At 38.1% G+C, this 26,000-nt stretch overlaps 1 protein-coding gene across 2 annotated transcripts in view; it reads right to left on the minus strand.

Annotated features, from left to right (window-relative positions):
• Positions 1-1,590: 1,590 nt before the first annotated feature.
• Positions 1,591-26,000, minus strand: part of syt7a (synaptotagmin VIIa) — a 146,459-nt gene continuing 122,049 nt past the window's right edge. Inside the window, exons 8-15 of one of the 2 annotated variants that reach the window (XM_083546319.1) lie at positions 18,990-19,101; positions 18,168-18,432; positions 12,603-12,772; positions 11,945-12,059; positions 11,319-11,518; positions 8,737-8,949; positions 4,518-8,209; positions 1,591-4,325 (exon numbers count right to left, since the gene is read on the minus strand). In XM_083546319.1, the coding sequence (XP_083402445.1) occupies positions 8,845-8,949; positions 11,319-11,518; positions 11,945-12,059; positions 12,603-12,772; positions 18,168-18,432; positions 18,990-19,101 (967 nt within the window). In that variant the 3' untranslated portion in view covers positions 1,591-4,325; positions 4,518-8,209; positions 8,737-8,844. The remainder of the gene's footprint in view (positions 4,326-4,517; positions 8,210-8,736; positions 8,950-11,318; positions 11,519-11,944; positions 12,060-12,602; positions 12,773-18,167; positions 18,433-18,989; positions 19,102-26,000) is intronic. The other variant, XM_083546320.1, reaches the window with a different exon arrangement.

A 26,000-nucleotide genomic window follows, 5' to 3' on the forward strand; every position in this document is an offset into this window, starting at 1 on the left:
CTCACAATAATGTCATTAATGCTGTTCCACTTAAATAGAGGAATGAGGGGTAATTTAAAGGTGTTTAATTTAATTACATTTTATGCGTTCCACCACAGATCGTGCCTCTCTTGCTCTCGCATCTCTGCTCGGTCGTTTCCTCACCAAACACTTCCTTCAATGAAAATACAGTGGACATCAAATGCCCTTATTCAAGAAGGGTGTATTATCATCATCATCATTATCATATTTCTAAACCACCAATCATATATTTAGTTATTACAAGTGAAAAATTATAACATCTTAACAACCACAGAGTTCGTCATTTGTCAGCTATTTACAGGAAGAAAAAAAAAAAGTACAATTCAAAACGTAATATCTGGGACTTTATTATGCCCCGCTTTTTCCAGTTACTTTTATAAAGGAACAAACTCAACGTTAGAACACCTAATCTATCACACGTACACGATTATACACAGATCGACAGTAATGTAAACTGAAAAGGAAAAGAAAAAAACAGCAATTATTACTTTTTGTAGTCAGTTACGTTAAGAATAATGTGCACAGAAACCCTGACTGGGAGTGGCCAAGCCGGTACGAGGACCAGCGCTATAAACAATCAAAAGGAGAGCAGATGGAGGCTGGGACCAGAACAACACACACTGAGAAAGCCAGAGTGAGAGAAAGAAAGTAAGAGAGCAAGAAAGAGACAGAAAAAGGAAAAGATTAAGAATGATTAGTTCCCCTGAACACCTGACAGAGCAAGCTTCCTGGCTGACTGAAGCCCTCCCACCAATGCACTCTATTAACCTGTCTCTCAAGCGACACTGGATTACTGTGCTGATCTCCAGAGACACCAAGCTGCAAGATGAGCCCTGTCCAGTGGAAGCAAACGATTGATAAGTGCTATAAACTGATAAAAAATAAATAAATAAATAAATTATATATACATATATATACATATATATATATACATATATATACATATATATATATATATATATATATATATATATAAAATGCATTGTATGTATCTGATGCTAGTCGCTGTGTGTGTGTGTGTGTGTGTGTGTGTGTGTGTGTGTGTGTGTATGTGTGTGTGTGTGTGTGTCCCTTTTGCACAATAATCTGCAAATCGCACCCCAAACTGTGCTGACCTTTACTTCTAATAAAGCTCGAACTACATGACCACAACCAGGCCAGAAAAGAGAAGGAAAAAGTGGAGACAGGTGTGGGCCATATGGAGAAAGAGATTTATCTCTTCTCAAGTGTATGCCTTTCTCTAACTCCTTATCATGACCTGAATTTGATGCCTTGACAGCTTTTCCACTGTCAGCAGAGCAGGAAGTGCTGAAACACTGAAACATGTCTAAATTGATATGTTTAACATTTTTCATGTAATAAAAGGGTCTCAAATTTTTTGCTTTTCTTGTCAACAGATTAGGAACATTTGCAGCTTGAAATTTGCAAACGTCTATAAATAGTCTAAATGATCTTGTATTGGTTATATAGTAATATATAATATATAAGATTCACTTCCCATCATTCAAGATATTACTTTATCATAACTAAGATTCTGCATTGTATTACACTTGAAAAAAAAGTATTAAAATCTATTTACCTTGGAGCACAGTGTTGTGACATGAATGTATAATTTTTCTTGTCTTGTTTCCCTGACACAAAGACAGATTTTGTTCATGCTTGGTAGTACAAGTGAAGAAAAATAAGAGTACCATCGACTTGATCTGATGTACTACATGGACAAAAGTAATGGGACACCGCTCTTATCCAGCCATATGTGACCCTTCCACAATCTTTTAGAAAGGAAATTGTATTTTTGTGTTGTCTAATTGTATTTGTTTATATTAATGTGAAAATCTCTGCGATAAAATAAACTTGGAACAATTAATAGCAAGATTCTGAAGTTTGGACAGTAGTGCAAAGTCGAGCCTACTCCGTATCACCAAGCAGCTCAATATGATGCAATCAAGTGAAATGTAGAGAAACTGCCTCACAACTCAGATGGTCTCTGTCTCACTTCGTTCATCTTCTCTCGTCTCGTCTCGTCTGTTCTGTTCATCTCGTGCTCTGCGTCCTGTCTGCACAACGCTTGCAAACACAAATCGCAAGACTAAAATCAAATTAATCAGGAACACCATAATAAGAACACATCTTTCTTTAAAAAAATATAATCATGGTGTTTGTGCGAGGGTTTACTATATTAGCTCGGATTGCCATCCTGCCTTCGAACCAGAAGCCTCATAAAGAGAGCGTAAAGCATTGTGACACCTTTTGTACTCTGACTGTCACAATCGCACACAACACCTACACACAAACACACACATACACACAAAACACTATACTAAATTTTTTTTGTACAGAAATCTAAAGAAGGCTTGGCAGTAACATTTATTTAGTAAAGATCTAGAGCTCAATACAGGCAGTATTGAATGAGGTTGCACATATCGGTACACAGGCAGTGTTTAATGAGCACACTAAGTGGCAGTGTTTATTTACCTATAGTACACATACAACCAAGCAGATCCGGGCAGTGTTTACACAATTTAACACCATGAAAAAAAATCGAAGTGAAAAGTGAAAACAACAATACAATATCTGAAATACGAACTCTGTATTCTGCTCTAGACAGGAAGCTTCTTTGCTTCTAAATCCTTTTATTATTATTAATGTAAAACAAGGAACAATGCTTATACCAAGTGAAGCTTTTACTCATTTACTAATTGTTCACAAAGCAAAAGCAACAAAGGGTGGAGCTCCCATTAAGCCACAAAAGCAAGCACTCAATGTGGAGCACTCCATAGATATGGATTGCCATTAAGTGTGAATGGGTGTAATGGTGGATTGATTAGAGCTCAGGTTTCTTCCCCAAGAATACTGAATGATCGGAAAAGCAGCATGAACTCACGAGTGCTATCCTGACTACCCAACAACCCCTCAGAGACCCACATACATGGAAAAACTTTACACATTTCCTTACACATCAACACAACGACAGCCTGATTGAGGGTCTTTATATGAGTAATCCAATGCACACCACAAAATTAAACTAAGCATAGCAATTATACCGCCTCATAATAAATATGGATACATATTTAAACAATTGTGCACTAATACCTAAATTAAGGCTTACTGAAGTAGTGTGAATAACGACTGCATTCATTAACATGTTAGAAGATATATGTATTAAATGTGTTTGCTGAATACAAAATGTAGCACTAGATGACATTTTAAAAGGCAGTGACTAAAACTGTTAATGATTTAATGCATTAAACATAGCAAAGCAGTCTAAAATTAAAGTATCCTGGGCCCTTGACACAAAAAACATTTACTAGTACTGTTCAAGGGCTTGAAACAAATGAATATAGAGATCCATATCTTAGATTAAATGATTTTTTTCTGATTATTATTGTGCCTTTTTACATTCAAAAAGGACGATTGTAAATTACAAAAGCCATCCAATGATATTTGTGTAGGCAGCTGCATATTCTAAATGATATATGAAATTAAAAATTATGCAAATTTTATTCATATGCTTTCTTATGGAGGATGTGCGATTGAAAACTGTTCTGTAGTTAGACGAATATAAAAAAAATTTATTTCTTTTTGGAATCCATGGACACCACATACTCCAGACTAAAGAGTAAACGGGTGCTATTCAGTGATGTTAAACATGGCCCAATCCCAACTTTTTTGACACCTGTTGCAGTCATCAAATACAAATTCAACTTGTTTTTTCTTAAAATAGTATATAATCTCAGTTTATACATTTGCTGTTTATTATTTGACTGTTTATTATATTGAATGCTGTAGATTACGGATTTATGAAATTTGCAAATCATTGCATTTTGATTTTATTTACTTTTTACACAGTGTCCCAACTTTTTTGGAATTGGGGTTGTATATTATATTACACACATAATCATAATACATATTACATATACAATATTTATGCATGAATTCATAAGACAAATGTTTTAGCAATAGCTAACTCTTCATTAGATTGGGTTAGCACATACCGTAACTCATCACTAGTTTATATTTAAATAAGAATTCATCCAGGTGTGAGTGCATGATTATTCATGTCTTGCTTAAATATGCCTTGTGGTCCTAGATCTTTTTTATTTAGAATAGCTAAATTTACAATTGTTATCTTAAGGCACATTATTCAGTAACTGGAATAAATCATTCGGTGATTACAGTCAAATTCTCACCAACAAATCAGAGATTAAGTTAAATATTTTCCAGGTCAGTTTGTGATATAACTTCACCCCGACTAAATTCACAAGATGCACCGAATTCCAAATTCCAAAAAATCCTTTTTATCCCTTTTGATTTTTCTGCACAGTTGCTAGTTTTAGCTGTCTTTTTACGCTTCCTTGAGTAGAAACAGGGTTTTCATTTATAAATCTATTCCAGACTGCTGAGCTCTTACATCAAAATTTCTTTAATCCTGCTGGGGCTTAGAAAATTACCAAGCTAACTCTGATGTTACAGTTTGACTAAGCGCCCTAGTACACAAAAGCAACATCAATCTAGCTTTAAAAATGGTGAGGATATAGACTGAGAGCCTTAATTGTACTGCCATTGTAACAGTGTATACTCTGTTCTGAGTTTGTTTTAAATGTATTTTTCACAATCATACTTAAACTTTGTGATTTATTAAAACTATTTACAGTTTTGTTATTGCTTATCACTCCAAACTGAATTGAATATAATTTCTTCACTCTTTTCTTATTTATTACTAGCAGCTTATTCGATATTGCTGTTTTAATGATCACGTCTGTACATTCAGCTACTATTCCCAATCAGAATATCCTGTAATATGTGGAAAACCAAAGAAATGATTCAAAATAGATTAAGTTACGACTGTTTTTAGCAGACATGGATCTTTTATCATTTAGTTTAAAGCCTGATGCTAGCATGTGTCCCAACAAAGATGTGATTCTACATACAGGTTTCTATAAAGCTGCTCTGAAGGCAACGTTTTGGTTTTATTGTGCCCATTGAAAAAAAACGTATTTTAATTCTTCAGAACAAAAAGGCACAACCGTTTACCGTCATGCACCAACTTGTCTATCCAACACCTTAGTAACTTTTAATTTGTATAACTAAATTTAGGAAGTGGTGTCAGTAACTGCTATTTTTGTTCTCCGGTTACAGAGAATTTACAGCCTGAAACCAAGAAGACAGATACTGAATGTACAGCAGTTAGTGAGAAAAAGCCAGCTTTGGATTTTAGTATTAGAACCATCTAGAGATGTACCATCTGGATCCCACTTCATGAACATTTCAGACATTGGACTTTGAGGATAAACAACCTCTTAATCAATACTCAAAATATAACATTCTACATTTTTTGTTTCTCCGTCATTGAACATTTAAAGGCTCTGGCATGGAGGAGTTGGTGTCAAATCTAAAATAAACTTGAGCTAATTTATTGCATAGGAGCACCTGGTTTCACAACTCCAACCGACTGTATAAGACTGTAGAAAGAACATTACTCATAATCACACAATCCGGTGCTCATGATATTTCACACTCTCCAGTGTTTGTACTGTTTTTATGATTTATAATCACACTCTTGGTGTCACCCAAATGATGGTGGGTTCCACTTTTGTGTCTGGTTCCACTCATGATTTCTTCCTCATTCCATCTGAGGGAGTTTATTCTTGCTACAGTCGCCTCATGCGTGCTCATCTGGGATAAATGCACATAGTAGTTTTTTTTTCCAAAAAATGTTGTTCTATAATTACATTCTTTAAAGCTGCTTTAAGACAATGTCCATTGTGAAAAGTGCTTAGAAAAAAATAATCAAAAATAATTAAATTCAATTTAAGTCTATTTCTAAGGCGAATGGAACTTGCATGCATTGCATACTCTATGTACTCTACACAAATGTTCTCAAAACTTTTGCATCCAGGTATACCTTTAGGTTTAATATGCTGGTAAAATAATAATAATAATAATAATAATAATAATAATAATAATAATAATAATAATAATAATGTCCTAGTTATTGAAACTAAAGAGCACAAATTTCTGATCACAGAACACATTAGGTCCAAGTTATGTAAGTTTTTGAGCTGCTGAGACTTTGATTAAGTCTTCTTGTGACCAGGCTATTTGTCATAAAGGCGAATATTTTGAAAGCAAATAAATAATAATTTAATTTAATAATGGTGTGCTGTGATTTAGATCTAACTAACACACCCTCTCAGCCTAAATAAGATGTGGCATATTTAAAACATACAAAACAAGCATCAACAGTGAAATCCATGATTTGAAGGCCTTTATGTAAGCAATGGCTCAATGGATAGAAATCAGGACTGTCTTACAGCAGACTAGAGAGACTTTGAGTGTATGAGTGAGAGGAAGAGAGAAAAAGAGAGAGAGAGAGATAGACAGAGGGACAAAGGGAAAGAATGGTCACTCATTTGTCAGTGCTGTACTGTCTGGCTTAGCCTCCATGTATTGCTACAACCATCTTGAGTTACCTCCCCCTTAAAATACAGAAATAAAGCATTACTGTTAAACATTTATTATTATATTTATTGTCATTATTACACTGCCATATAGTGCAGGTTAACTCCATTTCTCAAAAAGACAGAAAGAGAAAATAGGATAACCTTGCATATCGGCTGCTATTTCACATCAATGATATCACACACACACACACACACACACACACACACACACACACACACACACACACCCGCACACCCGCACACCCCCACCCACCCACCCATACACACACACCCACCCATACACACACATCGAGTCAGGTAAAGGCAGTACTAGGGCAAAACATTTTTTATCTCAAAGTTTCCTGCAGAGACGTATCCCCGTCGGCATGTAAAGAAAAAAAATATATAAAAGAAAAACCAGAGGAACAGAGCAGACTGCATTACAGACGCCCTGACAGGGCTCACAGCCCACTTCTTACTTCTCACAGCAAGTTTGGAAGAACATTTTGTTTTAATTCAATTGTCTATTTTTATGGCAAAGATTACTATCTTTTTTCTTTCCTTCTAAATGACTGTATATTTCTTTATAAATGTTCCAGAACACCTGGAAGAGTTGACCTCGAAAGTTAGTGGTCCTTACTTCAGTTCACCAAGGTTAATATTTTTTTTTTTTTAGCTACAACACGTCACCTACGGCGCCCCCGACGAAAAAGTGTCGCAGAAAAGGGGGAAATTTTTCACTACCATTGTTTTGGTGATAAGGAGATCATGAAACAAAAAAAGCCATGGAGAAAGACAAAGCAGGTCACATTGAAAGGTAAGTAAAAAGAGGAAAGGTGCAGGAGAAAGAAAAACAATGTAATATGCAAATAAAGGGCATGGTAAAAGGAATGGTGAATAGTGATGATAAAATATATAAAGAAATGCTATTATGTTTATCTGACTATCTGCCATTTACCCCTTGTGGATTCAATTAGCTTGAATTTTCTTCTGTGTGTAACACTGAAAAAGCACAAAAGATGGCCAGCGGTGGTCAGGAACGAAAATCGGCAGGGAATTTGTTTATGAAGTGCCAACATTTGTCTAAAAATAATATTACTGACTGAGCATCAACCAAGCTATATTAGATTCAAAGTGTAATGCCACATAATAGACAAAATTAGCTATGAAAACACAAAAGGTTGCATAAAAATGGCAATTAAAAATGAATTTTCGAATATAATATAACAATTCAAAAACATAACACTCCTGCACACTTTCTTCTTTGTTGGACAAAGCAATGGCTTGCTCCTCCTTTGTTTTTCTTAAGTACCACCTTCTGTAACAAATCTATTCAGTTTATTCTTTTGTATATTGCATTCATTTCTACAATAAAATATTGGCTTTACTGACATTTCATGAAGGTGAAAGAGTTACAAATAGAGCCCAGCTTTCTTATAATAAGCATGGTTGTTTACTGCAGTTTTACAGGACCATCGCACCCTGACTAATTTTGCTAGCTAGTCATATTCTGTTAGCAAACATTCCCTTTAAGTAGCTTAGAGAATGTTCTGAGGTAAAAAATAAATAAATAATAAAAATAAATAAATAAATAAATGAAGGGCTGGCCCACACAACGGAACATGAAGCAGCCCACTGGGAAAAGTTTTACTCCCCGATGGTCAGTCCGCCGCTGAAGACAGCTAATAAATGAGCTCTCAAGAGTCTCCAATGGCGCTCACCTGGATTTAATGAGAGAGTAAAGACTGGCCAAAAAAGAACAGGAGAGAGAACGGAAAGGATAAAGAGGCCAAAATAGAGTGGGAAGCGGACAGATGTAATTGACCTTTAGGGAAATTTGTTAATAAAATTTTTTATATTTTATACTATAAATAAACTTAAAGTGTACTGAGAGGGAATACTGGTAACACATCACATTAAAGTTTGCATATAGCAGAGTTTTCAAATGGCTTCCTTTAATTTTGTTCTGTTTTTTTTTTATTAATGAAGAATGTCAAGAATTAATATTGGCCTACGGTTATGAAAAGGGGGAGCTACTTTATCTAATTTAATGATTATGATCGCTTTATATGCAGACCTTAACCAAACATGTTACCAAAATTACAGCAGAGAACAAACAGGGCTGCAAGAAAAGATACGTGTGTGTGATGAAACTAATGAAATTAAGAGAAAAAGCATAAAGGTAGATAAGGAAAAGGGAAAAAAAGACCGGGGGCCACACAAGGGCAGAGGCTAATAGTTATAAGGTTTGAGAGTGGATGGCTAAAAGTACCCGTGTTTTGCAGCCAGGCATCAAGTCAGTCTTGTGCATAAAGATGGGGTATGGGCTCAAGGGTCAAAGGTTAGAGATTATAGGGTCAGGACAGGTGGGACCAGGTTATCAGGCTTTGAGGGCATGCCACTGTGCCACGTTGGTGCGTGGCCTGCTCAGCATGTCTTTCCAATGCTTCACTTCTGCTGGACCGCTCTTCCATGACAGATAGATCTGACCCAGGAAAAAAAAACACACACGCACACAATTTTGAGAGTTCGCTTGTGGATTTCTCTGCCAATTTTACATTCAAAGGATGGAACACACCGAAATTTGCATTGTGTATTCTGTTACAATTTTACTCAAACATTTTAACAGAGAAATAACTGTTACAGAGCACTAAATGCAAAAGTCAGTAGCTCTCCACAGCAGCAGGTGGGAGTAGCCTGTATTAGATATCAAGAGTGAAGGTTTTTTGTCACAAACGTAGTTATATACAGAACACCACTTGCAGTGAAATGTAAACCTAAATGGCTGCTTAGAAAATTGTGCATTAAATATAAGATTTCATAAACAAAAACAAAGAAAGGATAGTAGGAGCAGTCATGACGACATTTTAAACTTTACATTTGTATTTATTATATTTTTATATATTTATATTTCGTGTTGGACAGTACAAAAGTATTCGCTCAAAAAATGTCATTCTCTGTATGAATGTGTGTAGAAATTTTTTTTTTAATATAAAATAAAAAAATATATTAAATTAAGATAAAGTGGTAGTAAAAAATACTGTATAATAATATATAAAAATAATAATATTCATTAACCAATTTACTTTGAAATTAAACTAAATGGCAAAATTGTATGCAACCTACTGGCATAAGTATCAATATATGAAGCTCTCCATAATTCTGGGAAATATTTAGCAATATGCTTAATGTGAAAAGCGAGAGAGTGCAGTGCGAAGACAATATGGCCACTTGTTTGACATTGAACATTAAATTACTGAGGCGGCAGTTAATCACTCAACCTGAGCCCACCTACTAACTGGCCCTGGCCATTTAGAAAATTTGAAAATCTAAAAGTGTATTGAATTTCTTCATTAAGCATGTAGAAATTGATTTATCTGTTCATATGTTTTATGACCAAGGTTGCCAGATGTTGTGGCAAAAGCAAACCAATAAAAAAAGATTTTTCTGAGTAATTTCTTTCCATCCCGGACTAAATTGTCTTAAATTATTACTGATATTTTCATTAATAAATATCTAAGGCATGCAGCATGAATGCAAATATATTTTTATAGTACTACATACTCTTACAGAAGTACTTTAAAAGCTTTATCACTAAATACATCCTGATACTGGACCACAGACTAAGAACTCCATATAGTACTTTCCTTATCTGCATGCTTCAAAATATTAATGTGTGTTTAAAATGCCAAAAACAAAACAGAGCCCCTCTACCTCACAGCACTGTACCACCCTTTTTTGCTCATTTTACATATTGTTTTACTAGTTGGACACAAGCAAGCACAACAGTTTTAAAATCAATCTCTTTACAAACAGATGCTTAAAATATTTGGTATATAACAGAGGTCTAATAGTTATCATTACTGCAACATAGTTCAAAAACATAATTTATTAAGTTCTGACAATATGAAACATTTGGTTGATGTTAGCTTGATTTTTAAGATTTTTAATGGTTATGATAAAAGCAAATCATGTGTAAAAATTTTTTTACACTGCCATTCTTATTATTAGTCGTGTTATTTTATGTTTATGCGTGATAACTTATTGTGTTTTGATTTTTAGGTGGCCTTTTTAAAATCTTCAAGGGGCAACAGATGAAAATTAGCCATTCGGTCTAACTTTGAATTAATTTACAATGGCTCTGGCTATTTAAATTACAAAACTATCACATTTTCTCTATCCTCTAGCACTGCTCGACTGGTCCCACCATCTCTCAGAGTAGAAGCTTCAAGGGGACATGCTCACGGGTCCAAGGTCACAGCACATGCTTCAAGACTCCTCTCTATTCTGGCAACTAAGTGGTGAAATGAAATTTAGGCCATGTCCACTAATACAATTTCATTTAAAAACGCATTTGTTTTGTGATGGCCTTTTCTCGATGTAGCCGCAAAGTTCTAAAAAGTCGGAAGGTAAACAAACAGCAGGCGGAAATGACAAGTCGAAGCGTCTTTTGTTTTGTTCATGCGAAATAAAGGGACGTAATTGCTTCAGCCAACTTTTGGGAAATGATTCAAAGTGAAAGTGTTTCTGGACGAAAACATCGTTTTCAAATTTATCAGGCTTAGTGTAGATGTAGCCCGAGTCTCTAGCCATCCTCTAAAGCTGTCTAAAGACCTACTTTCTTCATCAGTACTTCAGATTGCACTTCTACTATAATACAATTTAAATATTACAAGTTAATATCCTTTTATATTAAGAAACTTGCATTTCAAACTATATTCTCTCTCAACAGAGATTCAGACTGATGGCATTCTTAATCTGTGTCCCAGTGAACCAATATCAAAGTACATTTATTAATTCATTTAACAAGATAAACACTAATTTAAGTACAATCGCTGTGAGTTTTAAAAGTACCTTGCCGATGACATCGTTACGGCTCAGCCGGTCCTTATCCATGACGGTGATGATGATGGTGGTTTCTCGGAGCACGTGTGCAGGGATGTCGAAGGGGAAGGACTCATTAAAGATAGGATTCAGGCAGCGCTTAATGGTAACCGTCTTTTTCTTCTCCACGCGCTTGTCTTTGTGCATCAGCCACACCTTCACATAGGGATCTGCATGATCAGTGAATAAAAAAGTGCTCTGAATCTTCATAGGAATATAAAGCACACATCCGGCGCACATGTGGAGCTTCTGCTACAAATATGGTTTTGTTTTTTGTTATTATTAGATTTCCACTTTCCTAATGAACAGGTAAAGTTTTCTAAAAAAAGAATGCTGTAGCTGAGTGTCAGTGTAGAGGACAAAAGAGGAAAGCAGACTGGTTTGCTGTCAGTGTTTCATGCTGTGTGATCTATAAAGTGTGCATGAGACTGCAGATGAGTTTTAAAGTAACACTAAGGGCTGCAGGATTGAATTGAGATGAAAAGAAGCAAGACAATCAGGCATAATAATGAGGACCAGACGTGGATCGAAAACAAAAGAAGAAAAGGAAAAAAATCTGTGCATGTTTGTTACTTTAATACTGGGTATTGGTTTACCTGATGTGCCTCCGATGTCCATGGCTTTAAGGTTGCGTGCTTTTATAATGTTGACAGTGATGGTATTAGCCGTAGGATTATAACACAGAGACACAAGCAGATCTCCTCGACTCCCCTAAAAGTCAAACACACACATATATCCACCTTATTAATAATCTCCATTTAAGTCAAATCTCGCAGGCTTTTATTTTCATTACAACTATATACAGTGCAGGAACAAGGTGCTACATAATCTAACTACACCTTCAATGTTTAAGTTCACAAACAAGAATCCTGTCTAAAAATTTATCTACAGCTGTTCTTGTCAGCACTTTTACTCAATTCCTAATTCCCATTTTTAGTCCATACACTACATATCTGAACAAATGTATTGGGACAACTGGCTTTTCCAGCCATATGTGTTCCACAAAGTAGGAGACACCCAATTGTACAGGGTGTCTCTGAATGTGATAGCATTTTTCCTTCACGTAAACTAAGAGACCCAAACCTCTTCCATCATGACAATGCCCCAATGACATGACAGTAAAAAAAGACAGCACATTGATGATGTGGTGATATAGTTTGATTGGAAGATCATAAGTAGTCTGCTATAGAGCTCTTCACTTAATAAAGAGCTCTATATATTTATCAATATTAGATTCCATGTCAAGTCACTCACACTGCCGTCACTGCATGGCTTCAGGTCCTTCCAGAAAGTCTGGTGTTGGCCCAGCTCCACCTTGTTAAGTGGGATAGACACCTCTCCAATAGGGTCATTCCTGCTGAAGCGGTCATAATCCAGCACCTGCATGTAAAGCGTACGCTCTCGCACCTTCTCATATGGGAACCCTGGACACACACATAGAACTAAATGTGTTACTCTGATATCCAAAGTCACAATTTAGCCAAATAAAGCCAGTGCCACTTTGATGACAAAATATATACTTTGAAATTGTCAAGAAGACCAGCAAAGCTTTTGTTTGGGAACTTGGCAAAAAGAAAAGTTAAGTGCAAAAGTTGGCATCCCCATGGTATTTTAGGCAAAAAATAAATACCAGGATATTAAAAATAAAATATTTGTGCATTTACATAACCCATAGCAATGCGAGGCAAAACTGTTCGGTGGAAGCAACTTTTTCCATGACCTCAATCTCCAGAATAGGTTGTGTGTGATATCTTGAGTTAGAACAGATAGAATAAACTTACAAATAAAAGAAAGCAAAAGTAGGATATGAAAAACAGAACATGTTCTAAAGGCAGAGGGAAGCATACTGTACAAAGTAATTACAAAAGATTTATTATCATCGAGCGAAGAAGTTAAAAATGTATTTCTTCTACTAATATTTATAGTTTCTTTGGCAAGTCTGGTGTAACAGAGGGTGAAGCTGGTTATCTATCTCCTGGTACTATATACAGTGCCTGGCCATTTAAAGAATGAATACACAAATCCATATCCATATCCCCTTTACAGACCAGACTGGAAGATGCCTTATAGTTATTTTTATGTTTAGTCTCAAAATATTCTATATTTAAGGATTAAAGTTAGTCAGATGGAGGCCTGTTTCCTTTTTCTTAGTGCCTTTTTCTGTGTGCTTTTTTCATTGCCTACTAAGTAATATGTGTATCTCACCAGACTCTAACACACAGCCAAATTAACAGAGCATGAAAATCACTCAAGTGCAGCATAGGATGACATGTTTGAACTTCAGTCACCAATGTTCCAACTAAAAATCATTGCAATTTATTATGATACGGTCCAACAATCCCAGTTTTACAAATAGAGCAGTTTTCCTGCTACATTTCAAGTCATATATAATAAATATGGCTTTCCAGGAGCAGCATATTGTAGGGCCAATGCTTTAACAACCCATAAGGTGCATCTGAATAAATGAGATGAAGGAAAAAATAAGATCAAGTCGCGCAGAATAAGGATTGTCTGCCTAGTTCAATCAAATGTCTGTCACGAAACCTCATAGCTGCAGGTGGGACTGTTCAGAAAAGCCAAAATTAAGAGATAATTAAGACTGTAAATAATAATCTGCCAATAAAACTTGCCAATAAAGTACTGCAAATGTTCAACACTGAACAACATTTAAACAGTTGTGCTGGCTAGATAATCTAACTTTAATTTTGCAAATGCAGCCATAAATCCAGCTTGCAGTACATTTTGTTGCTTCAACTGCTGAGCCTTCAACACTCCTTCATTTCACTCAGTTCATCAGACCCTCCAGCGGCAACCAGTGAGTGCTTAAATTGGGCCTCAAATTTAAGAGACACAGGAACTGAAACTACATCAAGGTCTATCTTTGTATGCAGGATAGCTTCACTAAACTCCCCAAGCTCTGCCTTTCATTATGCTTTTGCATTGTTGCTAACAGCTCTTGCATTTATCCCTTGCCCCCTGCCAAGGCCTCTGATCTGTGTTTCAATGGAGTGAAGACCTTCTTCCTTTTTCCTTAGAACTGAGCCTCCGAGACTGTCTGTTTCTGGTTCTGCCCTGACGATGCAGCAGAGGAGATATTCTAGAGTTTAGATTTTCTAGAGCTCTGCTAATGTCTTTGCTCCTCACTTCAGTTCTTGCTTAGCAAACAAGCAAAAGTTTAGAAAGAAACCACTCTGGAAGTTGTGCATTCTAGTGTTGCAGCTGATTATGTGCTTTGTAAGTTGAAATGTAGTAAAAACATGCTGTTTAGCAAAGTATATATACATTTGTGAATATTTAAAATGGATTTTTACAAAGCTCAGTCTTAAGAGCAGATGCTTTTCAGTTCCCAAGTTAAATAAGTGAGAGAGGAGGTCAAAAGAGAGAAAGAATGAAAGGATGATTGTTTATCGCAGCTATAACTTGTGTGAACAGGAACGTCTCCAGGTTATGTATAAAATCATGTTTCCCAGAGGAAACAAGCGTCAAAACTCTGCGTCAAAAACACAATCTTGTTCCACGTTGTCCACGCTCAAAACCACGTGTATTATCAGTCCAATGGAAAGTGTTGCTTCTGAAAAGGGGGGGTCAAGGAAACAAGACACTGGGTCTCTATGCCACACTGCCTGCATGGAAATGACAGGCTGCAATGGCAGACACGTAAACCTTCAGGGTGGAACGAGCCAACCTTTTGACAAACTGTTCTTGAAGGAATTCCAGCACTGAACCAACTGGGCAGTTGACTGGATCTAAGTGGTGTTGTTCACACCATGCAGTGAACAGGCGCCACCTCACGGCATACAACGTCCTCGTGAGCTCTGGATCGAAGAATTGTCTCTACCCTGAGGTGCCACAGCTCTGGGTGGGGGTGTATTATTATACCCCCTGCCTGAGATAGAAGATGCCTCCTGAGAGGGATCTGCCAGGGAGGGTGTTCAAGAAGGGCTACCAAGTTCGCAAACCATGGCCTGACTGGCCACCGCCACCAGGAGGAGGCAGACTCTGTGCAACACATGGTGACCTACAAGGTCTTAGAGGAAAAGCCTCAGAGCTTGAAAAAGCTCATGGCTAGCATCTCTAGGCAATTGATGTGCCACGTCTGATGGGGCCTTCCCAGTGACAATAAGCGGGTGGCCACTCATGACCATTTTCCACCCTGTGAGGGACGCATCTGTCGTAAGCATTATGCAATGCCCAGGAACTCAGGAGTCAGGAACCTGGGATCTCTCCACACATCTAAGGCACCTAGGGCATCCTTCAGATCTATGGTCAAAAACCATTCCTCTGACCTGATTTGGGACACAACCTGCTTTACGGTCAGCAGCTTGAACCTGAGTCTCACAGTGAGCAGTTCAGCTGATGCAGATCCAGTATTGGAAACAACCCCCCACCCCTGGTGCAGCTCTAGGGGCTTCCTGAAAACCCCTACATCCGCTACGGGGCCAGGTGTAGAGCGAGGAGGGTGTTTGCTGGAGCTGGCTGTGCCAAGAAGCACAGAGAGTGGCAGGTTTAACGTACAGGCTCCCTGAATGTGCTGGGGCAGGGAGGGCACTGTATAGTGAGGTGCACGATGCCCCTTCCCAGCAGGGTCCCCAAGTGGACCTATGTCAGGACCCTTTGCCCGAAGCGGTTCAATTGAAAATGACTGTCCTCAGACTCATCATTTCCTGGGGCTTTGGCCTTGAGCTTCGGACTGGATCCCTCTTGCTGCGCCCACCGAGCAGCCCCATGGAAGGAATCGCTGGAACGACGCTGACTGCTTTTTGGCCTCCTGAAACCTGCTGATGACTGCATTAACAGTGTTGCCGAACAGGCCAGTCTGCACTAGCGGAGCATCCAGGAGAACAGCCCTATCCCTATCGGAAAGATCCGACAGGGTGAGTTAAATATATCTTTCAGTCAAGACGAGGGTGGCCATGGACCAGCCAATGGCCTTAGCAGTCTTTTTGGTAGCCGGAAAGGGCTAGGTCAGTAGCACAGCGGTGCTCACGGACTTGCTGACCACCTGAGACATCTCCCACATATAGCTCCCTCAGCAGATCAGCACAGCCATGGTGTGCAGACCCTCTGAAGCATAAGCCTTGCCCACCAGCGCCTAGGTTGGCAGCTCTGGGGCTTTAAGAGATAATGCAGCACCCGGGGAGAGATAGCTAGCAAGCGTCTCTTCACTCCGAGGCATCGCCCCATAACACAGACCCCCCCCCCCCCCCCCCATCAGAGGAAGAAAGGAGAAGCTGAGCACTCTTCTCGCGAAGGGATGAAACTGCCAAAAGACATGCTTCCGAACCATGCGATCAGGTGCTAAACCTAGCAGGTGAGAGAGGCAAAAGGGATGAGCCTGTCTCCAACCGCTCTTCGAGGTACACCTGTAAACCCCAGGTCCTTGAACGCCACTTTGCCTTGGCAAGCTGGGCCAAAACCACGAGAAGCGGAAACACCCTCCTCAAAGAGTGCTCTCTGGGAGCGGAGCATTTGCATTGTCATTGCTCTCAGACAAGCAACACATAGCTTGTGCATATCCACTGTGAGATATAGCAGGGGCAAGGAGGAATGCAGGGACGAAAGTAATGCTTCGTCTTATTGGTCGCTGTAAAGAAAAAAACATTTTCCTTACCTTACCGGACAAACACACACAAAGCACGTCCTGAACAACAGAAGCTAGCACTGGTTTCAGTCCATGTGCTTTTATGCTTCCTGGTCATGATGTCACCCCGCCTTTCTATTGGACTGATTTTACATTTGATTCAGAGCGTGGAATACGCGGAAGCGTTCCCAAAGCATTTTTGACGCAGCTCAGGTTCCTGGAGGAGAACTAAGTTGTTTCTTAGATGGTGGAGTCCCTGCAACATTAAATTAACCATAAACTTCTAAAATTAATGATGTGCAATTCATTTTAAAAAAGGCAGTGCCTGTCAAAAGTTTGGGCGTTTCTTTTGTTTATTTGCAACGAAGTGAAACCTCATAAAAATTTACTTTGACAAAATAAATATAAAAATGTATAGAAGTTAAACTTGAATTTCATCGAAAAATCCTTCCTTAGTATGAATAACAGCTTTACACACTCTTGGCATCCGGACAGTTTGTTTCTCCAAACATATGGATAACAATCCAACCTACTGGTTGCTCTCTAAATATCTTTTACAGAGCTTGGAAATATGCTTTGGATCACGGTCTTGTTGTACGTTGAAGTCGGTTCCAACTAGCATTGAAGTATGGAATGGCAGCCATGCTGATTCAGTATTTCTTTCACACAGAATAAGTCTACAACCTTCCCTTCCCCAAAACAACCCCAAACCATTAGGCTTCCACCCCCATGTTTGAGAGTGGGGGTGAGGCAATCTTCCCACATCTTCTCTCCTGTTCTCTGTCTTACATAAGTTCTACTGTTGAAGCCAGCCTGTGAACTCATCTGTCCACAGAACTTTCTTCCAGAATGTTATTCACTTTCCAATTTTGGTATGTTTCTGCCTTTTACCTAATTTGTTGCTTTGAAACGATTGGAACATGTATGTGTTTAAAAACCATTAAAGACTAGGTTTTTTCCAAACTTTTGACCGACTCTGTATAAACAATGTTATCATTGGCAAACTGGAATATGTTGAGAAGGACACTCTAGAATGAGCTATTCTAAAATAATGTGTTATTTTTTACTTACTGGTACACCACTTATACTGGTATAGTTTTCTCAAAAAAAAAATGTATTCCATATTAGGTAGTGTTCAGAGACCCAACAAAAACCGTATAATCCATAAACAAGTCATTTTTTAATGGTCTTTCCCAGTGCAGAAACACACGGAAATGACTGAACCAAATCTGACAAACCTTCAAACAGGAAGGTCTCATTCCAGTGAGGATTAAGGTTCTTCCTCTTAACTTTGGTCTCCAGTTTGTGCTTTTTGTCAGGCAGAAGGTAGATTTTCACAAATGGGTCAGAAGTGCCAGAGAAATCTTTAGCAGGCAGGTCTTGACCTTTTAGGATTTTGACTGTGAGGGTGGAGTCCTGGAAGCTGTAGCCAACACTGAACTGAATTCTTCCCAGCTTCTCACTGATTGGACCTTCATGATCCTCATCAGAGCCGGGAGACAACTGAAGCGAGAAAAAAAAAAACCAACCCACACAACACACACAAATGCACACAGTCATTTATGTAATCAGAGATGCACAGTAAACAGTAATTACGTCAGTTAGGATAGATTGCTTTGAGACAAACACTGTGCAATTAAGGTGTACATGAACTTAGAAGCTGTTCTCAATTGTAAAGCAGCAATGGTAATATCTGTGACTTTGGTATTGGTCAACCACACACACACACACACATACACACAAGGGATGTGCATCTCCATATATGAAGCCTATCAATCTACATATAAAATATTAGTCGCAAATTATTGGTCACTTTCTATATACAAAAAATATGGCATATCTTCTAATAATTATCTATAAATAAATAGTTTTTTACCAATGCAAATATGTTAAAAAATTATGCATCGTGATACAAATGCCAACTTGTATCCGATGCACACGTTTTTAAATCAATGCATCACATTGGTCATATAAGAATAACATATAAGAAAGACAAGATCACCAATAAAAAGTCATGGGTTCATGTGAACAACCTTCACCCTATCATGTAAATGTCTTACCATCACCATGTCTCCAGTGAGCGAGTTAGCAAGGTCAGAGACGGACGAGTGTCCATCAGCATCTGGTGGCTGACCCTTAGGACTGTTTGCTGGCTTATTACCCATATTCCTACTGCAAAGAGACAGGTAGAAATAAAGAAAAGGAGATGGAAAAAGACAAAGAGACAAAGTCACTTTCCATAGAAGGAGATATCTTTCCTCAACCAAGAATCCCACCTTTTTTTTTTGTTGCTCCAAACGTTCATTCACCAAACAAACACAATATAGAAATGGCGATTTATGACCGAAATCCTTTAAAAGAAGATATAATAGGCAATATTTTCTCTTCGAGCTACACACAATTCAGACAGCACGCATGTAATGGACATCTCAACAAGATTACGTTCGGCAAAAAAACAAACAGAAATACAACAATGCAGAAATACAAATAATGAGTGAAATTTAAATCCAAAATACTGCAAATAAAAATGAACCAAATTGCAGCAAGCACCTTCGTTACTGTACATCCTTACACTCACAGACAACCATAAAAGAAGAAAGCATGATCAAAATTATAATGCATTGTAATTAACAAGAAAACATATTCTTTTTTTTTTTACCACAAACAGGCATTTAACAGAATCCAATCATGAAAAAAGACACATCATCAGATATACAAACAGATTAAAGACTTAACAGTCAAATGGGTTAATTTGGACCATGAGTAAATCAAGGGGACACAGAAGGCCGACAGATGTCACACTGATGTACGGACAGCAAACTACAAAGAGATGAAACCTGTCAAACAGTAAGAATGCATTATTCTCTTACAGCAGGTGTGAAACTGCTAGAATAATTCGGATAAAATCCGAGTGGACACTTTCTTACAGGCAAGGGATAAACCAAAGTAGAACAATCACTTACAGAGCAGTCTTACTGAAACTATTGAGCAGAGCCAAACCCTGCAAAAAAAATACTCTAATGAAATGAAAATGAGAAAGAGAGACAGACAGACAGAGAGACCATGAGACTGTTAGAGAGAGCACATTTAAAACAAATGGACAGACAAGAGACAGTGAGAGACGATAGTAATGGGGTGTGTTTGGTAACAGTGAAAGAGAGCGACGGGTAGAGATGCAGGGTGAACGAGTGACAGAAGGAGTGATCACAGGAAGGAAAAAAAAGCAATAGCAACAAAACAATGGGTGGACATTTCAGACAGCAACTGCAGGAAAGAGATAGACATGAAAAAAAAGAGAGAGAGAAAGTTCTTTGTCAGAAAAGAGATGCAGCATATTGTTACAATGATTTCAGACTACAGAGTCAAATGAAACCAGGAGGGTGAGAGAGAGAGAGAGAGAGAGAGAGAGAGAGAGAGAGAGAGAGAGAGAGAGAGAAGAGAGAGAGAGAGAGAGAGAGAGAGAGAGAGAGAGAGAGGACTACATCAGGGCTGAGTTATTATAAAAGTGGAGCTGTAAGAGAGAAACGAGCAAGAGCGAGAGAAGGAAGGAGAGCAAGAAGCCTGGAAAACACAAGAAATGCTTAATCCGGTCAGTCAGATAAAGAGAAAAAAGAACGAAGTAAAGATAGAAACAACAAATAATCAAAAAGAAAAGTAAACGAAACACAGAACATTAAGCAAAACAGAGTGTGTGCTGGAAAACAGATAAGAGCAGAAGGAGAGAGAAACAAGATTGGAGATTAGTTCGACAAAGAAAACAAAAAATTTTTTCTTTTTTTTCTTTTCTTTTTTTTTTTTCTTAGATTAGAAAGAGCTGAAACAAGATTGATAGAGCAAGAGTAAAATCGAAATGCAAACACAGAAGAAAACAATAAGAAAGCTATAGAGAAAGAGTGAAGTCTGGAAGAAACAAATCAGTACGGTAAAAACAAATAGAAAACCTCAAAGCCACTGAATAGAGACAAACACAGAGTTGGGCGGACGAACGGACTGACGCACAGGCAAAGGTTGGGATGTCGCACTCAGGGGATGATGTTTGTCTTTAGAATGGTGGGGAGAGAGGAAGCGAGAAATGGAAAAAATATAGTGTAAATTTAATTGTTCAGATCAGGTGATTAGAATTCATCCGAGTCACTAGAACCCCAACAGTCTAAAGAGATTAGGGCAGAGCCTAAGTCCAGACTCAGCACACTGGGGTGCTGGGACTCAAGCAGCTTAATCAGGGTGAGTTTCGGCAGTAGAAACTCGTACGGTGTCTGTCTGTCAACTCGTTTTGAACTTTTTTAAAGTTGGATAGAAAATAGAGCAGGATTCGCTTTGGTTCATGAATTCGCTTATTAAATCGATGAAGACACACAGACATAGCTATACAGCAAAAAAAAGACAGGCCGAGACAGAAACATTTCGATAACACTGAAAAATACATACACACAAATTAGACAGACAAACGGACCAGACAATAAACACACAAAGACTGGCAGAACAGCCTGGGGAAAGGGAGACGATAAAATGCTCATCTAGCAGATGCCAGGTAATATTTGGCATTTTATGTTAATTCAGGAGTAATTGGTTAAATTTTATAATTGAAATCTGCACAGTATGGCGGATTGGATAATCAGCTGCTAAGCAGTTAGGTGATTTGTTAATTGGTTAGTCTATTAGATTTTTTTCCACTGACACAGAGCTGAGTGAAATCCGATGAGAGAAAGGTAAGTGGTAACAGGTGTAAATGGGGAAAAAAGGGATTTAAAAAAAAAAAAGCGCAGCGCGAGTACTTCTTGTGAGCTACACTCAAAACTAAAGGTTGAAACAAAACAGAAGGGAACAAACGTGAGAAACCGAGATCCCTCCCTTCTTGTTATTTCACTTCCTCACACCTATTCCGTCATATTGACTGGGAGGTGACGGAGCACATCTTCACTGCGAGGGCTGAAATAATTCATTGTGCCCGAGGTCTTGTTCCCAGTAAAGGTTGCTATTGTCTAGGAGAGGGGTTTCAGACTCCAGTGCCTCATGGGCTGAATCGTGTTTTGTTCCAATGAAGAAATGATGTTATAAGAGAGTAAAACACAGGCTAAATATAGTCCCTGTATATAAGTGCTGATGTGTGTAAAGTGCACAAATTTAAAACGCACTTGTGACTATAACTATAGGCTGAAAAGCAAAGGAAAAGCACAATATTTCTGAGGAAAAAATATAACAAATAAGCGATAATGTATTATAATAAAAAAGTAATAAATAAAAAAAAGAGAACAAAGAGAAAGGAGGGATTTAAGAAAAATAAATTACTATAAAAAAATGTCATGAGAGGTAATATAACTTTCATTCAAAGCTGGTTATGATCAAACCCCTAGGAATGATTATGTGTTTGGAAATGATTCCAGATGAATGTATTCATGAATAAATCTTTGAAACAGCTGAGCAGCTAGGGGCATGAAGAGCCAGCAGTAGGGGGCAGAATGATCTCAAATTCCCCAGAACACTTCTGTTCATCCCATCACTCCCAGCTCAAAAGTAGGCTGTTGGCATAGCAACCAATGGGTAGAGTGGAGTGTACGTGAGCGAGTGTGTGTGATAGGAAAGGATGAGTGTGTGCTGTGTGTGTAGAGGGTTGTTTTCGGAGGATGTTGGGCGAAGAGGCAGACAAACAGTTATAGCACAAACACAGAAGACGAGAAGAGGATATATGACAGGTACAGGTGAGAGCCTCGGTAATACACAAAGACACACAGACAGACACACAAACTTAAACATAGAGTACATAGACACACATGGACAAGGGAACACACAATTAGAGGCAGGCAGCTGGGCCATTTGTTGTTCACCGTGACCTGTTATACTATCCTGCTGTTACCTGCCCAGTGGGCTGCATGTAGCCCCCCGCACCGACACAGCCGAGAGGAAAAGTGGGCACAACAGCCTTGGCTGCAGGGCTGCAAAGAGATGCGAGAGACACAGCCATCCCTCCCTTGTTCCCTCCCTCTGTCCCTCCCTAACTCCATCCCTTCATCTGCTTTCTAGATCCATATAATAAGCCTATGGCAGTATTACAGTGCAAGCACTCCCACTCTCCTGTTTATGCCACACACTAACTACCATTGACCAAGTCATCTCTCTCTTGCACTCTCTCTCACACACACACTACATATGTGCACTAAATATTTATTACACACTAAGGGAACAATATTCAAGGCTCTTAGGAGTAGAGAGAGAATATGAGAGGCTATTACATAACCAACCCACTCCAGTGTGTATGTTTAGTGAAGATGTGTGAGTAAAATAAGTGGCCATTAATGACATGATAGCACACCTCAAATGTGTGTACACTTGGCACACACAGCTTTTACACTTGCGGTATACACACAAATGCACACACAGGCGTGAAAAGTGAAAATGAACTATAAACACGATGAACTATAGCAAAACCACAAATTATGCAAACCTATTAAACATTAGATAAACAGCTGAAGGCAGCACAACTATCTGCAACATTATCGCCATTGACACGCATCCTGACTGTAATCGTTCAAAGAAGCTTAATTGTGACGCTCATTGTGCCGCTTTTTTTTAACCTACCGTAATTTCCGGACTATAAAGCTCACCCAAATATAAGCCGCACCCACTGAACTTTACAAAGATTTTTATTTTAAACATAAATAAGCCGCACTTGTCTATAAGCTGTCTACACTGAAACTAATGAACTTTACACAGGCTTTAATAAAAGACATTACACGGTGTAACGGGTGAAATATGTTGTGGCTCTGTTAAGAGCAGACCGGCATTTTGGGAATAGCCCGCCGCCGCATTTTCCCGGTATTACTGCTGTTGCCAAGAAAAATTTAAAAGCACGCGTTTTGGAAACCTGTCTGTGCTTATATGATTTCTGTTACAACTGGAGTTAGTGAGCTCTCCCATGACCCAGACTCAATGCGTTACAACGACTTGTATCTAAACAGTAGCCTACCAAGAAAGTCATTGTTCACTGTCTTCCTCCTTTCTTTCACAACTATTTCTCTCGAGAGTTTATCTTTTGGCATCGTCGTGCGTTTAAAAATCACCATCGGTGAAGCTTTTCTCCCGATGCCGTGCAGCTCAGAACACAGGAGTCCGAGACAGTCCTAGTGAGCGGCAGGTCAAACGTCAAAGGGACCTCATCCATATTAATGATGTGGTGCGGCCCGATTCAGTGGGAGCGCATCTGATTTAATATAAAGAGTTTTATTGGTTCACCTGAACCCGTTCGCAATTTCATTGGTCTAATGTTTTGGTGCTCAGTTTTTTGGCTTAAAGCTTGTGAAACCGGGAAAAACCCAGGAAAAATCAATAAATAAGCCGCCTTATTGTTTAAGCCGCGGGGTTCGAAGCGTGGGAAAAAAGTAGCGGCTTATAGTTCGGAAAATACGGGTCTCGGCTAGCTAACAAAGCTAACAACAAGCAGGGCAGAAGTTAACAAGAAGTATGGGGATGAAACAGAGGGAGGCAGCAATGTAAACATGATCGGCTGATCATCATCTTTTCTCTGCTTGTGTTCTATATGGTGGTTGTTCAGTCTGGATAAATTCATTAGGTAACAAAGTGTAATATTCTTTTGTATTAATATATTAATATAATGTAAGGTCCAGTTACCAGGATAACACTAAAACAGCTAGTAGCAAAGGCTACTTTTTACTTAAGTACAAGTTTGAGCCCATACTTCTTTATAGATCTGTATTTAATATATATATATATATATATATATATATATATATATATATATATATATATATATATATATATATATATATGTATATCTGTCTGTCTGTCTGTCCATTAAACTTAGTATTTAATTGATTAAAAATATGAATAAATAAAAATCTTAAATAAAAAAATAAAAAAACTAATTTTAAATCAGTTCCTCTAAGTTCTATTATAAGTTTATTCCGAATGATTAAGCGACAGGTGACAGTTTATTATAGTGTCATCATTATCAGTTGTTCATTTGAATTAAGAAAAGGTTCATGGCAACTGCAATCTTAAACCAACGTGGAAGACTTTTTTAACATTAATTACTGTACAGACCAAATCCATTATCATGGTTTGTAAGTTTAGCTATACAGTACATATTAGTATAGTAACTTCTTGAATCTACAGATTTTATTTGGAACCATCTTTAACAGCAGCAAATCATCTCCAATTAAAAGCATGTCACTTTTTAAGCACTGAAGTATTGCTTTACCACCTGCATATGGGATTTACATTCCTAATACTGATTACCTCTGTTGATTTGCTGTCGCAGCCTGTAACATGCCTCACAGAGTTATGGCTGTACTTAGTGGTCAAAATTTAGAACATGTGCTAATTGACATCCATGGTAACAGGTTTGCTCTATAAGTAATGACTGGGTTGCCAGATAAGGCTAAAGCAAATAATCTAAAATGAATCTAACTTTAACAAAATGTTTAAAAGTCTGTTTTACTGCAATAGATTAGAATTAATTTTGTTGAAAAATGGTGGTAGCTCACTGGTAATCCAGCACCCCCAAGCTGCCACTGCTGAGCCCTCGAGCAAGGCTCTTAACCCTTAGCTGTTTAGTTGTATAAATGGAATAATTGTAAGTCGCTCTGGATAAGGGCATCTGTCATAATGCTGTTAATGTGAAGTAGAAATAGAAATAGAATATGCCAGCTTGTTTGGGTTCTCTTGGAGCGAAGAGAGGGTGCAAAACAAGGCTCAAAAGCCTAACAGTGGCAGGTTGATAGCACAGGGGCTTGAACCTCCAACCTGCTGATCAATAACCCACTGACTCTAGCTTTAAACCATCACAGAATTACTGCAAGCAAAAATAAAGGCAGTGTGTTTGTGACCTACAGAAATGTTACACATTTAAGAAATCAAAGTAAAGGCTTTTTGCAAAAAAGAGTTTTTTTGAGATGTAATTAGGCTGGAAATGTTGCTGAAACCGATCAACCCTATTAAACTGTTATGGAACACAGTTAATGGTACAGCAAAAAACACACAAAATAAGATAAAATAGGGTAAAATAATAAATATTATGGGATAGTGGCCTATGAAATAAGTCAAATCACTGTGTT

Source organism: Silurus aristotelis (genome assembly GCF_946808225.1).
Source record: "Silurus aristotelis genome assembly, chromosome: 7".
NCBI lineage: Eukaryota > Metazoa > Chordata > Actinopteri > Siluriformes > Siluridae > Silurus > Silurus aristotelis.